Here is a 17,793-nt window from a genome sequence, read left to right as displayed (position 1 = left end):
GGAGAGCTGGAGAAAGCACAGTTTCGTTTGCTTTGGGAAGCGAGTGTTTAATGCTTCACATTTCCCCAATTTAGAAGGAAGAAAACAACTTCCCCAGGCTGTAACTGAGGGAGGAGGTATGCACACCCCCGAGGCCAGTGCGAACCGTGGTCCCAGGAGCAGGAACAGCCAGGACCGATGGCACAGCTAGATTTCATGGCCCCCACTGGCAGAAGTGGGGTTTTCCATACTTCTCAATGGCCTTATTTAATTCACACAACAACAAAGGTAACTTTGGAGCAGGTGATTTTTGTTTTGTTTTTGAAACAACTAAACCCCAATGTCTCCAGGCTACAGCTGTCAGATACACTCCCTCTCCTTTCCAAAATCTCACATGCAAACCCTAAGACAGCTCCTGTGCACTCTGCACACGAACTTCCCTCAGGACACATCTGATTTCCTCTTGCCCTCACTGCTCCACCCACGAGCATGTTATGTGTCAGGCTCATCCTTTTTTGCAACCTCCATCCTGACTTGGAGCCAGCAGCATGACACAGGAGAGTGTCAACCCCAGGTCACTCGATGGAGCCTGGAGAGAAAACCCATCCGCTCACTTCCCACAGCCAACGCAGGGAGCCATGCAACCCACAAACAGGACAGCTCAGGGGGCTGGCGTCCCAGCTATAGCTCCAAAGCAGCTGCCTTTGAGCTCTTTGTCCACTATATTTGTTAATATATACAAAAAAAGCCTGAAAAAAGCCCTCTGAATTCTCTATGTGTGTGCCCAAGGAAATTCGATTGACTTCTAAACAGCTTGAAAAAGGGGGAAGGGGTTGGGATTTGTCTTGGGCTCCATAAGGTTAGAGCTCACATCCTTGCTTCAGGATATCTTAAGCAACTGAAGACCTCGGTTAATACACATTAAAAGTGTTATTTTTAATAATATTTAGAAGGGTTGTAAGATATTTCTACTTTTGCTTTCTTCATAATCACTCCTAATTGTCTTCATCCATTTGTCCCCTCCCTAAAATTCCTTTGGTTCCCCAACATAGGGGTTTGGAAAAAAAAAAAAAGGGGACCAGGATCAGCACAAGTCCCACAAAATAAGATCAAATTTGAAACTTCAGAATAAGTAGAGTCCAACAGCTTGGTTCTGGCTGCTCTTTTAGTAGTAATCAATCAACTTCTGGCTGCTTTTATGAGAGTAACTCCACCTGTTTTATGAAAAGTTAAGTGCTTGGTCTTCCCAGAACAAATATGGAACCAGCCACGCTCCAAATTCTGTGATCTGGGGAAACACATAAGGCATCGTAGCAGAGATGAAGGAAACACAAACGAATGCCCAATTATTTAAATTGTCTGTAAGTAGTTTCAGTTCTTGCCCAGACATAACGTAACATAGTGAAGGCAGGTGGTGTTTTCTCAGCAGCTACTGACTAATTGCAGAACAAAGATTAGAGAAAAAAAAAAAAGATGTAAACAGTGCAGTAGTAACTATGTCGAAGCAGAACCATTTATACTTACAGAGCACATATGCTTATGGCAGACATATGCAGTAGCCTGTATGAGACCAGAAGAAAAAATATTGCATGAATGAGACTGAAAGATCATGCCAGTTCTTGGAAATCATATTTGGATGATGTGAGCGGCACGGCAGGTGGCTTGCTTTCCCTTCCAGTCAGAGACCCAAGAGGAAAAGCAAGTCTGGTGTCTTCTGGGCTGCCTATCTTCTAAAATCTACAGCACCTCATGGAAGCAGATTAAGATACAGGACAAGCAAAGAAGATATAAAAACAAGGAAATTGTCTGATTTCCAGCCAAGGCCACTTTAAAATTTACCACAAAAGACATAGTTGTAAACAATCCTTAGTTACAAAAGTAAATTTATTATTAGTTTACTCTTACAATTTCTTTTTTATTCATTGTAACAATTTATAAATAACTCCTGGTCATAGTCACCACATCTGGGGACAAGTTTGAAGTTTGTGTTGTTTGAGAAGTTACAAAATCAAGTACATTTTACCTGTATGTTTTTGAAAAGCATGAAAAAAACCCACACAGCTGGCTCTGTCCTTCAGTAACCGCACGCAGAATGAATGCCTTGGACCTACAGCACCATGGACTGTGGATTTCCGAGCAACAGGGGAGCGAGCCTTAGCAACGCACGAACCGGCATATTCAACTGCTTGAACTTCAAAAGCAGCTCCGAGAAGTTTGTGCTTCCTAAAGAGATTAAAGAAAGAAAGAAAATGAGCACGTACCAGTCTAACATTTGCCCAATAAAAGAACTGTCAAGAAGAAGGAAAGCTGGCCAGCATTCAGGTTTATCTCTGGAGATGTGCTCACTGCTACTCATTTTGTTGCAACACTGACTAAAAAGTATATTCTATATTAGAATTTAAAGAAATCCCAAATTCAATTAATGTGGCAGGAACTCCCAGAATAGGTAGAGAGGACATAGAAAACCAGGATTTCCATAAAGGCCTTTTGACCCGAACAGATATCCAGGCACCTGACTGGAAAACATCCAAGATGAGACACATTAGCCTGTACGCTCAGGCTGCCATTGCCTGCATCAGTCTCCTGGGCTTGGGGCTGCAGTCTCTGCAAGGCCTTCAGCAACAGATTGCTCTCACCACTGAGGTGGTAATATTCATGTCATGCCCCTAAGCAAGTCACAAAGTTCCCCAAATTGAAGTCCAGTTGCATTTCTTTTGCAATCTGAGAAACTTGAGGCAAGTGGAGGTGGACTAGTATATCCCCAGATAAAGTATTCCCTAGGTACTTACAGAAAAGAGATTTAAAGCATAATTGGGATATGGCTAGCCCAAAAAAAAGGAACATTTTCCCCATTACAGCCTGTATTATTTGGTCCCGCTGCCTGTGGGAACATCATTACCTGCAGGTCAGGAAGAAGTCAAGACTTTTTTTTATACAGGCTAATTCTGACTTCTTTAGTCCTGCATAAAGTCTCAACCTTTTATGTCCAGATTCAAGACAATTAATAAAGAATAGAAATTGATGGAACAGCTTTCAGAGGAAAGGCACACTGTCACACAATTTACAGGATATACTCCTTTTAGTGTGCAAAGCCAAACCCAGGAGTGTATGTCCATGCAAGTTCAGGGTGCTGTCCTGCACTCCAGTCTTACCTTCCAAGCCTCCAGCTGCCAGCTGACTTGGTGTCGGGACAGAGTGGTAAATAAGGAAGCAAGCCAGCATGCTCAACTGAGACTCCTCTGTGGGCTGCCCACTTAGGTAGGAATGCAGAGAGACATCTCCTCCAGCTGTAACATACAAGACACTGATGAAATTTAGGGAGCATTTGTGGGAAGAAACAGAAAGGCAAGACAACAGTATTTCCACAGAAAAAGCCTGATGAGAATAGTCTCCATAGAATCACAGAATGGTTTGGGTTGGAAGGGACCTTAAAGATCATCCAGTTCCAACCCCCCTGCCATCAGCAGGGACACCTTCCACTAGACCAGGTTGCTCAAAGCCTCATCCAGCCTGGCCTTAAACACTTCCAGGGAGGGGGCATCCACAACTTCTCTGGGCAACCTGTTCCAGTGTCTGACCACCCTCGCAGTGAAGAACTTCTTCCTTCTAATCTAAACCTCCCCTCTTTCAGCTTAAACCCATTTCCCCTTGTTTTGTCATTAACTGCCCTTATGAAAAGTCCTTCCCCAGCTTTCTTGTAGGGGAAGATCTCCCCACAGAAGGTGGGCTAGGGTTTGTTTGCAAACCTTCTTCCTTCTGCCATGGCCACCCTACACCCTGTTCTCTGCTGTGGTCACCCCTCCCTTTTGCTCCTAGAAAATTCTCTCAGTGCAACATTAGGAAAGCATTTTCTCTGGGAAACATAACCTTCCACGTTAACTAAACTTTCCACCCAATACAGTCAAACATAATTCTTCAGCAAATGTTTCTCAAACTGAAAACAAGTTGTTCTATGCTAACATGCAAGTGCCTTCCCTTCAGTTATCATTTTTCAGTACTGTTGAGGCAAGAGTCAACTCAGTAAGAAGACAAGAACGCTGAATTGCGACCACGGCTGTAGGAGCAAAGCTATCTTCTCTATACCTTGAAGCCACTGATCCAAAGTGTTATCAATAGTGCACTTCATCACAGGCAGAAACTCAGAGTTCATGAAGAGTCCTCGGTTTGGATTCCTGCTCATCCTCTCCTGGTGACTTCTGGAACTGAAAAATTCTAACACCAGCTTTATCTGCCACAGCTCGAATGTCTCGGACATTTCTCTTCTTTCTAATCTCCTCACAGCCTAGCAGAGGGGAAATACAAAGTGACAGTGAGAACACGAACTAGAGGAGGAAAGAAACATTGCTGTCACAAACATTAAGTAAATGAATCCTAAACCCCCTATTGCCAAGGGCTGCCCTTCTGAGCACCTACTGAGAAAAACTGCCAGATAATGTTTCTGGTGTAATTTCAGTTTTCATTAACATAAGTTATTTTCCAATTTGCTTTTAAAATCTCTGCTATCTCCCTGTAAGCTCAGAAATATGTCTCCTCTTCTTCCTTTCTGTCTTCTATACAAAAATCACATGCAATGAACAATCCTCTTATGCCAAAGTGTGCGGGAACTCAATCATGGACTTTACTACAATATGATCAAGCAAGAAGCCATTTATTTGTTCTAATACAGTTATATTTATACCCCAAAACTAATGAAATCACCCACACTCGTTAACATGTTATTGGCTCTTCACTCACAGCACGAGCAGTTCACATGCCCCTAATTGGCTGATGGACTTTGCGTGCATCCCTCCCTGTTTGCTTGCCAGGGTACCTCTTTTGGATACATTTCAAGGTTCCTTTCTCAGGCCTTGTTGATGCAGGTGCTTCTCATATCTCCAGACATGCATCCCTTCAGTTCCCACAGTTCTCTCAGGTTATGCCAATACACATTCTCACACTCCCCACAAAAGTGTAGCTTTAAAAAAGAAAATGTGTTTACTCCACCTGATCTATTGCTATGTACGTGGGCAGCATCTCTGGATTTTCTTGGGTAACACACTCATAAAGAATTGAGGAGAAAAGATCCAGGATTTCCTGTTTCTGATAAAAGACACATGTTTAACAAAGCACACATGCTAGATACAATTTATTTCAGGTCCTTGCATTGCTCACATTTCCTTCCATTAAAGTTAACCCATGCACTGACATTACATAAATTAATGATAGCTAACAATCCTACACAGCTTGCTTTCATTCTTGGACTTATTAAAAGTAGGCATAATGCAGCAATATTTCACTCCCTCCCTTAAGTCATTTTGTGCATGTGTAACCCTTCCCTTCTGTATTCATTGTGTAACCCTTCCCTTCTGCAGTGGCTTCACCTAAACACTTCAGGAGACTGAACAGGGCTTTCAGTATTTGTTAAAGACACTCTGCAATGAATACAACTGGTGTAGACAACTAGCAGCAACCGTGATGTAACCAATGGAAAAAAAAAACCAAACAAACCCAATAAAAACCATAGGGTCAACACTGTTTTACACCTATCCCTTAGAATATTCCCTGTCCTCACTACTGGAAGGACTGAATTCAGTTCTTTAGTTTAATGTAGGTTTTTCCCACCTTTTATTAATGCAAGCAAGAAACCACGCTAGTCCACGTGCTGGCATCATACCTGGCCCATGTTCACAGTTGGTTTGCAAAAATAATCAGCGAATGAAAACAGAGCAGGATCAGAAGTGAAAGCTGAAATTGCTTCTGGCTAAAAAAACAGATTAAAACACACTTTCAAAATGGACTTTTTGGTTTTACTGCACAAATTAATAGCACTTTATACCCAATCCTTCCTTCCCCAGCAAACAAGTGAGAAGACTGTAACCTACATAAAGCACATCATGGGCAAAACGCGTCCAACGCCTCTGTCTGCCCACAGCAAACGTACATTCATTCACAGAGCTGCTCTTAGCTTAAGCTCATCACATGCCCTGTGAAAGCCACCAGACTTCCTTTCCCTCAAGCAAAGCAAGTAACTTCAGTTCTCATAACCATGTGGCAAAGCTAGGTGCTGAAAATAAACAACACAGCACAACCTGCTGTGCTTCCCTCAGCCTTTCTAGAGGCAGCATTCCTGTCAGGAAACCAGTTTGGGAGTGATACCTTGAATGCCCGAGCTTCAGAATTTCGGTGAGTAACGGTCTGTGCTAAGAGACTGCGCCAGCCCATCGGGTCTTCCTTGTAGGAGAGTTGCCCAGCTCGCAGCTTCACGTACAAGACGCCACCCTTTGAAAGAATTGATCTGAAATAACAACAGCGGTGCTTACTTTAAATTTATACATCTACACAATGAGGCAGAACCTCATCAAGGAAATGTGAGCTCCAATAGCTCATATGTGATAATATCCGTGTTTAGGCTTTGTCCTGATTATTTAAATCCTGCCCCACTTGTGTATACACAGAAATCTTGGTATCTTCAGGGTAGGCTGCTATCAAACGGTGATGGCAGACAAGAGTGATGAAAAAGGGATGAGCCCTACTGATATACAGAATATAACTTCCTGAAGCCGTTCTAGATCCTTGTTAGATTCTTCTAGGATGAGCTCCGAGCACCATGGAAAACCATGCAAGTTGGTATCCACAGCTTTAAAGGTGTGCTGTGATGGTCCTTTCTCCATGTAAAAAAAAAAAAAAAAAAACCAACCAAACCCCGCTGTTCCTGACCAGTCCCACAAACAGAAGTGTGCAGCAGTTCAAAGCTGCACTAATGCAAAGCAGCTGCACGTTTACCTGATTTAGAGCATCAGTTGCCCCATTAACTGTAGGCACTGGACATCCTTAAAATAACTGAATTATCTGTATTGAAACTAACTACTTAGCATAACAATATAGCAGCAATTCATGTGTGGTAAAATAGGGAAAATTATTTCTCACACATGCATTTAACCCCAAAACACTGCCAGCCAGGTCCCTACCATTTTAAAAGTCAGGGGACAAGACAATATGATCATTGTTGTGACATGAGAGCTGGCAGATTCAAAGCACCTAGAGCAAGCACCTCAGTCACCCACACTGGTTTCTACTGCAGCAGCACAGGAAGGCTCTTTTGGACAAACAAGTGCTCAAGTGTGGTACAGGCTGAACTCAGAAGGACAAAGCTGGCTTCTGTCAGTCCTGGTGCAGCAGATGAATCAGTACGTGCCTCCTGACCTGGAGGCCTCTGCCTCAGTCCTGTTTGTTATCTTTAAAGGTGTGGACCAATAGATGCTGCACTGGAGTGCCTAACTGAATCTCAGCAGTGGCATTTGAAGTAACAAGAAAAACCATGTTACTGATGAAAGATGCAGCTGGCTTCTTCTGTACTACTCACAGCGACAAGTTACACTGTAGGCTGTTAACAGCGCAAAGATGAGAATGATTTTACCCACAGATACTGTATTCCGGTAAGATTTCTGTTTTTCACAGTTGCCTGACGGAGAGTTAAAATGCAGTAAGCAATACTTTGTATACTTCACGTAACAAGAGAAAAATAGTATTTTACAAAGCAGTAACAGTTAGCTAACTACCGTATCAACAGTCTGGGAAACATGACATCACATCAACTCAAAACTAAACTAAAACCATGAGTTTAAGATGGTTTCTGGTACTGCTTAATCCTGCTGCCAATATCTGCGGTTTTTACTATCAGGTTTTCCCCTGCCCTGTTTTTGCATGAATTATTCACATCAATAGGTGAAACCAACTACGCAGTTTCTTTCTACACCCTAAAGTGCTGTCAAATGCACAACAGTGAACCGATCAAAATCAGACTTCTTTCCAAACCATACGTGTTACAAGTACAGGAGTTTAAAAAAAAAAATATATATATAAAATATTACTACAAGGTCATTATTCAGTTAGGCATTATAAAGAATACTTACTTTAGATGATTCGTTCCCTTGCTTAAATCTATTAGTAATTCCCAGTACCGTGGTCCCTTCACTCTGATCTGTCAATGTAAGCATTTTTATTACACAATCATAAAACTGAGAGTTTTCTACATAAGCCTACAGTTCTCTCTGGACCCTTAAAAAGGCATGGGCCCTTTTATAGTGCTACCCACCCTGAAAACTCAGGAAGAGCATCTAGCTTTGTCTCTCCTACAGTGAAGCTTTCTGGCACAGGGAACTCCCTGCTATACCAGGCGTTGGAAGCATTACAATCTAGATCGAAGAGGAGTGTGTGGCATAATTTAACACGTGCTCCATAGTGACAGAATCATCTTTGGAGACATTACTATGGGACAGTGTTGTCCAGAGTCTGGCTAAGGCTGGACAGGGAATCAAAGAAAAGTCACAAGGTCTCTGTTCTTACACTGTCTCTGACACAAACTGGGTGATTGAATTCCTCATTAAAATGGAAATTTCCTTTACCTGCTTCAGTAAGTGAAGCTCTGGAAGAAGTGTGGGTGCCATCAGTTCCTCGGTGGCTTCTGCATACCACTGTGTGCCCTTCAAAATGCCACCAGTATTCACATATTAGTAAAGCTCATTTTTGTGTGAAAAGAAAGAAAATGTGCATCTCATTTATAATAACTCCACTAGCAGAAGTCAGTCAGTTTCTGTTCCCGAGTTCTGAGTAAATACATGACTCAGCATTGCCTTTAATGTCAGGAAACATAAACCTAAATTAAAGGTGTATTTCTCATGGATGGATCAACACATAACATCGTGCAAATCAGGCACATTTCAACTGAAATCTGAAGGTGTGAGAAGTAAACTATATTATGAACATGCACAACTCTCTGCCAGAACCACAAGGCATCTGTGCCGTGCCTCTTCTCCCCTGAAATCCCAAGGACCCTTTCTTTAGTCCTTTCATGAGATCACCTGTCTCATGTAAGCCTGCACAAAATAAACCCTGCAGAAAGGACTCTTCCCTGAAAGACACATAATGCAGGCACCAAGGACAGACACCAAGTTGCCAGTTTCAGGAGTATTAGAAGAAGGCTTTTAAAACCACAGATTGTTCCAACCACCTCTGTGCTTTTGAATGCCCTTCCTTCTTTAGGAAGAGAAGAGCTATGACCCCGGGTAAGTCATTACACACTTGACTGTTTGAAAGACTTTGTGGTGCCTTTCATTTGTCCTGTATTCGGCTCTCAAGGTGACATCAAAGCACATGGAAGGTGTGAGTGGGCTGAGCACAGACCTTCAATTATTTGCGTAGAATTTGGCTCATCTCTGCCACAACCTGAAAACAAACCCAAGACTGCTGGCCACAAGAATGAAAATAGCATGCCTTTGGTATATCAGTCTCCCACACCTCCTCGAAGGCATTCACTCCTTATTGGCTCCCAGACACATTACCTTGTATGTAACCTCTATCAGTGCATAACAAGGAGTGTTTGAATCCACATCGACGGGTGTTAAGAGCCTTGGTTCTGCCGCCAGCACGTACAAGTGACGCAAAGCCTGAAGGTGGTACCTGTGTGTGGGAACAAGGAATTCAGCACTGTGCGGTACAGGCAGGGAATAATCCCCAAATACCAAACTACACACAGCTCAGTAACCAAATACAGCTGTTGATTAAACTAAAGAGAAAATCTGTAGTAATGTAGTAGGTTTTATACTGCTTTAACATGTTAGCATTAGCTAACAGAATAGGACTTCACAAATCATAGTTAAAACTGATTAAGAGCCATAAATGGACAGCTCTTCCATAAAACACTTTTCTGCTGAGCACACTGGAATAGTCAAGACACAGGAACACAACCTAGAGCCTCAAGAAACCTGCTTGCACTTCCTCACTGATCAAAGACTACGACCATCATTTTGTATCTCCACTTATTTCTTCTGTTTTTCACTTTTGGTTGTTTTTTTTTAAAAAAAAAAACCCATCAAATTAAAAAAATATTTACAGAGTACCCAGGTAAAAATTCTAGGTCATTTGCCTCTAGATAACCTCCTTTGTAAGAAGATGATTTACCTTAAGGAAATATGAACCCTAGGAAACCCTTACCTATTGTCCGTGCTGTGAACAGGGAAGTGAGGGTACAGAGCACAAAGGAGAGCAGCAACTGAAGAATTTGAAGTGCTCAGTGAATATCTGTAGAAAAACATTATCTATTAGTCTCCCTGCTAACAAACACTGGTCACAGGTGTTGAAAACATTTTGGTGTCCCAGGGAAGGGATGGACATTAGCAAAGAGCATACAAGCAATTAATTTATAAATGTGATTCTACAGCAGTCAAAATAAACATACAGCACTAGGAAATAAACACTCAGTAGTCAGAAACATTCCTGTGGCATTTAAGTAATGCAGTATTTAGAAAACAACAGGACTTTCATTTGCAATAGAAGGCGTCTTTATGCATCCATATGTTGTTTAAAAAACAAACCAAACAGTAAATTGTACACTGCTCCAGTTTTTGCAGGAGACACGAAAGAAGAATAAAAAGTCTGCCTTCGGAAATGGTAAGTTACCTTCCTCCTCCCAGAAAGAGAAGCCCCAAAGCCATGTGGTGAGCCAGGTGGAACCCATAGTTCATCTCTCCACCCGTCTTCTTGTGCATGAAACGGCAAAGCTGAAGGACTTTGAGGTTTCCAGAGCCAGCCATCACCATTGCAAGAGACAGCAGCAAGACGCTCAAGCATGTTTCGAGATTATAGTGACCTGTCTTCAAGCAGAATAGGGAAGGCATTATTGCACTTCTCTGGTCAAACACACGCTTCTCGTCGGTCTAATACACTGCTGTCTACCCCAGAGATTGAAAACCACATTCCACAGAAAGAGGGAGAGCGGAGAACCAGCAAAGTCCTTAACAAAAATGATTCATAGCCCTACCACAGTCTACAAATAGTCTGTAATACAGAAAAGTAAAAGGGATGTTTTCATTTCCATTAAGGTTTTGGTGAAGGTTATCAAACTATGTTACACAACAAAGCCTCCTTTTCATTGAGAGAAAACTAGAAAAAACTTACTATTGAAGCTGTTGGTGCTGACAAACACTTCAGGAAATCTGTTGCATATTTGTACTGGAAAGAAAAGAAATGCATACTAAATACAGATACAAAAGATAAGTTATAGCTCTATGGAAAATGAAGGGAAAAAATAAAAACCTCTTACCAAGCACTTAAATGCTGCCAGATTTTCTGAACCAGCAAATCGAAATCCAAGTGACAAACATGCTCCAGCAATGATGTAGACATGAGCTTGCCTAATAAGCAACATAAACAGGAAATGACTAAATATTTTTTTTCTCATCTGAATACACATCACAAACTCCTTTATAATTAAAAAAGGGAAAACTGAAAAGAAAGACATAATCTTTACAGAAAACAGAGAATAAAATTCCCTAAATATCAAGAGAGATATATTTTTTTTTGCACACTGATAGCTCTATAAAGAATTCAGCTGCATTTTTCAGTAGAATTTTTTACATGTTCCTTACGCTAATGTTTCTAAACTCAGGTCTTCAGATGTAGGCAGCTCTGTCGCATGAAGAGATATGCTGTTCTCTCTTATGATCTACAAAAAGCATAAAAGATAGAAAAATTAATTCAGGGGAAACCGATCAATCAATCGAAACTCCGGGCATCAAGGGTTAGTAAGTGATACATAACAGTTCTGTTTCACAGGCATATAAAAGCTGTTTTTCTTTCCACATGTTATTGCTCCATGGTACTTCTGATCCAAAAGGGACACCTTTCAATGCTCCTGGATCTGGTCCCTTAAAGATTTTTACAACAATGGCAAGACTGTCAGAAGCACAGTGTTACTGTATGTACTCACATACAAGAGAAAACAGAACAGCCTGAGACCTCAAGAGGCTATGTAGTCCATCAGCATCCTGTATTTCTGATAGATAAATATCTAAGTTATCCATAATGCTTAACTTAAACCTCCTTGCAGCAATTTTGCACGTGGCTTCTCGTTCCATCAATGTGGAGGAAAGTTTAATCTCTATCCCTCTCTGGCACCACTCTGTGTCTTGAACAGCTGCATCCCTCCTCAATCCTCCCCACTCTAGTATGACGGGACAAGAGTCCCCAGTGCTCCCATAATGGCCCAAGAATCAAATGTAACCATCATCTCTGTCATGTGAACATGATTCACGTACATTTTCTTGTACAGCTCATGTGACTAAGGAAATGTTCACACACAGAACAATTCAGTGAGATGTAAAATTGGGAAGTAAACACATTAACTGTAAACACCTACCTGAGGCACGTTGCTATTAACCCACTTGGAATTGGGCAGGATGTCATCCCACAAAATCAGGCATCGAGCCAAGGTCTAAAAAAGTGAGAAAGCCAAAACATAAGGAAGAAAAAAAAAATCCAGCACAAACATCAGTGGTATTTTTTAATGTACTAAACGCATCCAGAAGCGCAGGTAATCCAGTTACCCACCAGCAGCTTCTTCACAGTTTCTCCGCCTTCATATCAGAAATAACAAAGTAGTTTTTATTTTAAGAGATGAAAATTTCGCTTGCAGAAAAAAAAACCACAAACCAAAACCTTTCAAGTTCTGTATCTTTAGCTGGTAAACTCGGGTGAAAATTCACTATGTACTTATAACAGATGCTAAGGCTTAAATTAGTTTTTATCTGTGAAATTAATTTGGGAAAAGCTATAAAAAAATAACTAAACAATTTAACAATCCACATAAAATGTATCATTCAAATATTCTCAAATTAATTCTGTCTCTAGTGCTGCATGAAAAGCAAGCTGTCCTACTACAAGCAGAAATTGTTTGAAGGTATGAGTAGGGCTGGCAAGCAACAGGGTTACCAGCTACCTAAAGGATTCTGCATGATAGGTATGTGGGCTGGATTAAGAAAAAAGTATCATTAAGTAGACTGAGAAATGAAACAGAAGAAAATCTTACCCTCAGTAATAGGAACTCTGGTTTTACAAAGTCCAGCAGATACATGGTATCTGGTGCTTGAAGCCAGTCAGCAATGGATCTGCAGAGCACAGTAAAGGAAGAAGGTTTCCAGATCATATTTCAGCAACGCACAAAACCGAGTAAGCAGCACAAAGCAGAGTCAACATTATGGCAGTTTAAACTGCTATCACAGGTTACTGCAAAATGTCTGAGCAATTCCAAGGTGAATACCTGTTATTAGTCTTTAGGTAGATCATAGCAAGTGCTAGCGTGGCACCCGGACAAGTAACGTCCACATTTATGGTGTCTCCCTCCTGCAAAAATACAATGCACACTATCAGACCAGCTGACTAGGAAGACAACAGCCTGTAGTGACGTACATAGGCATTCAGAGTCACTTGGTGCATCAAGACACACACCTCCCAGACTTCTACCTATTGCTATTTTCAGCTTAAACGAGCAAAAAATCATCAACACGTACCTTGATTTGATAACTGGGAGACTTGTGCTTCTTTGCTTGGAATCGCCTGTGACCCCCAACCATGTACTGGTAAAGCTGCTCGGGAACATTGAGGTCTGACATGCCTATTAAATTACTGCCGTGCTAAAGGAATGAAGAGAAAAAGAAATAATATGGAAGTGTCTTCCTACATGAGGAAAAAATTGCTTTTGGCCAAAGGCAGTCAGGAGTCAGAGATGAAATAGCTCTTATTACCCCACCCCAGTATATCATGATTTTTCTACTAATTGCAGTTGAAATGAAGAGAAGCACTTACCCCTAGGCAAACCATGCCTAAGGCTAGCCCAGATGCAAGTGAATAGGACTCTCTGTCTGTGCAATACTCCATTTCTGGTCCAGGGGGACGTCCTGGAGAAAACAAAACAGTGAAATAATTCTTTTAAAGTTCCAGCTAAGTAAACATTGTTTAATTAAGCAATACATTCCTAATGAAATGAGGAAAAAAAAAAATCTGTCCCTTCTCAAGGAAGCGAGGGAAGTTCTCAGTGGAATTACAAATAATTGTCATATTATCCAACCATCATCAAATGGCAAACTCTTCCAGAAGCAGTATATATTGCTAAATTATATACTTGGAGTTCAGAGACACAGTAAAAATGCCATATTACAACCACGTATACTTTAAGACCTCTGAACCTATCCAAAAGCTGTCGGCAGAGTTCAAAAGCTGTTGCTAGAAAAGACTGCACATATCAAACTACCAGAAACAGACACAATTTCACCCTTAAAATTTATCCCATTCTCTATTTAATAAACCATACAGTCCCTTTTAACTGAAATTACATATAAACATGAATAAGAATTTAATTGTTACAAATAAAATCAGAAAAACTATGCACAGAATGAGGATGCAAATCAGATCAGAAATTTACTGTTCAGAAACAGCTCTTAAAGACTACTGTTTAAAAAGCCTTAAACAAAATTTGTAACAGGAGAGTTTAGGACACAATGGCTATACTTCCACCAACCTAGTGAGACAAAAAGACTGTCCTTGCAAGAGGAAAGCATTTTTTCCCCACCCAGTGCCTCTGTCTCTGGTTTCTTCAGTGTCAGCGACCTCACAGACAGACAGGAGAAATAACAAATGCCTGGGAAGCATCAGATAGATGCATTGCGTATGCAGTGTGCAAAAGATCTGCTCAAATGCTGTAGAGGGTCAGGATCTCTGCAGACACAACATCCAGGTCAGGAGGAACATGTAGTTACAACAGTCCTTTTAATAAGTAGCTGGCAACCCCAGAAACCCCAGACCAGCTCTCATCAGACAAAATTTCCAGATGGAAAAAATGTCTAGGTCCAGCACTGATGCTGCTACATTTTTTCTAGTAAATTCTATGATTGTTCTATGCTTTACAAATACACAGTTCACAGTAACTTCTGCTCCTCTGAAAACAGAAGATGTGGTTTGGAAAATGAGAGGTGAATACTGTGGTGGCAGGTGTGTAAATAAAAACATTAAAATTCTCAGCTCCCTGATGCATTGTGCAAATCATTCATATGATTCTCCCGGTCCTCATCCCGTTTTTTTCAGCGTTGGCACCTACCTATTTCAGCCAGCAGAACCTCAGCTGTGTGCCTGTGAGCAGTGCCCTGATAGACAAGGCCTATTCCGATCACGGCAGCCACTTGCACATTGTGGGGGACATCCAGCTCTGTTGAAGTTGGTGGCAAGAGGGCAGGTATGTGGATGCTCAGGAGGCGTGTAATGGACATATCCATTGTGCCCAACTTGGCAGCAGAAACACCAAGCAATAGTCCAATACTTGTCATCTCATGGCCCTGAGAAAGGAAACAAATGCCAGTGACCAAAGAAAGCAAGTGTGTTCAGAGAAGGAAAAACACTTGTTAATGTTCCATTCACCTATCCCAATGAGCTGTGCACAATATGGAAAGATTTAGTGATAAAATTGCTGAAAATCTTTTAAACAGAAATAAAGTCCTGCACTACTAACATTAATGAAGCAACTCTGATACTCTCCCACACCAGGAAACTTCCAAATTCAGTGCTTCAAAGAAATCTGTTGATTTTTCTTTCTTGTTTTGCTTAAAGAATTCAAGTCCAACACACATTTCTCTGTTGCTGCTGAAGTAAGGGCTCACCTTTGTTAAGTAGTCGTGTATATTGAGCGTGGCGAGTTTTGTGAGATGCCCGTTGAGACCCAGAGCCATGAGGAAGCCTGCGTATTCATTTGCTAGTTCAGCAATTTTGGGCTTGTTATAGACAATCCAAGCAGAGTCTATCTGTGAAGCAGGTGCTATCTTCAAGCCAGCTGCTACCCCATTGTGAAAGCTGGCCCAGCAAGCCATGTTAGGAGGCACATCAATGTTCCCACTGTTCAGATCAACAGTAGTATTCCTAGGAGGAGCACGGCCTGCCCACAATAGAATCATTAAAAGCAATCAGGTGAATCCAAACTGCTTCAGAAACAGTTCTCAACTGTTAGTAGGGTGCCAAGTGAACAAATTTTGACAGCATGCTAGGTAACAGTTCTGATCTGAAGACAGCCTTGCACATCTTCAGACATGTCAGAAGACAGAAGCACAGCACAGTAGATAAGCCAGCAAGGTGGACTTGGCAGCATCTGTGTCCTCTATATCATCAACACTGATCGGCTGCGTGGCCTTAGGCCATTTATTTCACTTCTCTCTGCTTCTCAGAAAGTACCTGATAGAAGGTCCCTGTGTTAGATAATAACACTGGCCTAATAACAAGAAGCTGGTAGGTGACAGATTCAAAACAAAAAGAGCTACTTGTTCACAAAAAAGCACACTTAAGCTATGGAACTCTATGCAGAGAGACACAGAAGATGGGATAAAAATTACGAGAGGTTCAGAAAGAAATGGGGTACCAACTCCAACCAACATACCAGTTAGATTCAACTTAGGGATGGGCAACTGCTCTGTTGGAACAGGATGATATGAAAACAAAGTGAACATTCCTCGTCCAACAGGTAGAGCCATGGTTCGCTGGCACAGCTGTAACAGCCTGTTGGGGAGATGACAGAAAAAACAAGCCAGTTGCTTAATACAGAAAATTTTTCCAAATACATGATATAAAATGAAGTTACAGACAATAGGTACTGGACAGACTGGTTTTTTGATAGCATGTTGTCTTTCCTTTCCTTCTTTTTTTTTTTTTCCTCCAGTAGGCTAAACTTTTGAACCAAATCTTTGATTCTTACAAGATTAATCTCAAAGTTACACTTCAGCTGACATCATGTTGAAACTTGTGTCTATTTTCCCCTTAAAGCTAGGTGTTAACTAAAGAAATCTGTGCTACGGACAACTTAGCAGCCATATCAGAAACAAGGTGAAAGAAGAAAGCAAAACAAAGCTGATTGCCTTATGGGATCTTGCTATGACTAGTGATCACATCTAGTAATAACCTGTGTACAGAATTAATAATGTGCTTCCAAGAATGCTGACCACAATTCTCTATGATTTACTCTGGAAACACTTTCTAGACTGGTTAGATTACTCAGCTTGTTAGATCAGACAATAATTTGATGCATTCCTTTAGCTTCCTACTTCTGTAGAGTGTTTTGCATGTTAATGATGTTCTGAAGTTTGTTTGTTTTTTTCCTTTTGCTTTTTAAAGAAGATACTTTTAACATGACCAAAAGAAGTGAATAAAGAAGCAGGATGGGGACAATTGTGAGGCCACTAGGCATATAACGGCTCCAACAGCTGGTTTCAAAAGGAAGAGGGATGGGACAATGAATTTGCTTTCTGTAGAATTAATTAGGTCCCCTGACTTTAACCTTATTTAGACGTAAGATCAGCCCTGAAAGGGCTTTCCAGTTTTAGGCAAGGGATGGACAATGCTTTGTTCTCAACACAGGTACGTTCTCTGAAGAGTAGGTCCTGCTCATATTTCATACTTCTTAGGTGGGGAAAAAAAAAAAAAAAAAAGCTACAATCTGCTTTCAAACTCCAACTGGTTTCATCATGCTGTTTGGGGCTCAAAAAACCTTTCCCACAGGCTGCTCCAATTCAGAGAGCCCTCCAACTCACATATAGCAGAGTTTTGATGTACACTGAGCTTCAAAGATGTGGGTTATGAAATCTAGCCCTCTTCTATGTGTCCTTCACTCAGGCCTGCATACTTTAATGTTCAATTCAGACTAAAATATATTGCATTGTTTGGTTAGACATACTTAATTTTAAGCCACCAAAATATTCAAACAATTTTTCACCTGAGTGAAATGCTAACGAAATACTGCTAGAAATGGAGACAGTTTTTACCGGTTTTCTTTCTCTTCTATGTATTCATGGTCACTAGCTTCTGGCATCTGCACTACATTGACACGTACAGGACGGGCACTCTGAAGGAGCCTCCGTACTTCCTGCACTCTCAAATCCTCACTCCATATTAGGGACATCACTTCCTCGTTCATGTCATTCATACCATCCTCATCCTCTTCTGATTCTGTTCCAGAGGGAATATCAG

At 41.2% G+C, this 17,793-nt stretch overlaps 1 protein-coding gene across 1 annotated transcript in view; it reads right to left on the bottom strand.

Annotated features, from left to right (window-relative positions):
* Window positions 1-2,086: 2,086 nt before the first annotated feature.
* Window positions 2,087-17,793, bottom strand: part of ANAPC1 (anaphase promoting complex subunit 1) — a gene marked incomplete at its 5' end in the record, with an annotated part of 30,333 nt that continues 14,626 nt past the window's right edge. The window contains 23 exon segments of the mRNA XM_029085203.1: window positions 2,087-2,202; window positions 3,132-3,266; window positions 4,063-4,261; window positions 4,963-5,058; window positions 5,633-5,719; window positions 6,115-6,253; window positions 7,872-7,939; window positions 8,364-8,441; window positions 9,300-9,417; window positions 9,952-10,038; window positions 10,417-10,610; window positions 10,915-10,968; window positions 11,060-11,150; window positions 11,385-11,461; window positions 12,155-12,229; window positions 12,824-12,902; window positions 13,055-13,137; window positions 13,305-13,427; window positions 13,600-13,691; window positions 14,888-15,122; window positions 15,444-15,715; window positions 16,211-16,329; window positions 17,589-17,793. The exon segment at window positions 17,589-17,793 is cut by the window's right edge and continues 40 nt beyond it. Of these exon segments, the coding sequence (XP_028941036.1) occupies window positions 2,087-2,202; window positions 3,132-3,266; window positions 4,063-4,261; window positions 4,963-5,058; window positions 5,633-5,719; window positions 6,115-6,253; window positions 7,872-7,939; window positions 8,364-8,441; window positions 9,300-9,417; window positions 9,952-10,038; window positions 10,417-10,610; window positions 10,915-10,968; window positions 11,060-11,150; window positions 11,385-11,461; window positions 12,155-12,229; window positions 12,824-12,902; window positions 13,055-13,137; window positions 13,305-13,427; window positions 13,600-13,691; window positions 14,888-15,122; window positions 15,444-15,715; window positions 16,211-16,329; window positions 17,589-17,793 (2,822 nt within the window).

This window comes from Antrostomus carolinensis, unplaced genomic scaffold (genome assembly GCF_000700745.2).
Source record: "Antrostomus carolinensis isolate BGI_N321 unplaced genomic scaffold, ASM70074v2 scaffold21835, whole genome shotgun sequence".
In the NCBI taxonomy this organism is placed as follows: Eukaryota; Metazoa; Chordata; class Aves; order Caprimulgiformes; family Caprimulgidae; genus Antrostomus; species Antrostomus carolinensis.
The sequence above is the reverse complement of the archived record's forward strand: the minus strand, read 5'-3'. Positions and strand labels throughout refer to the sequence as shown.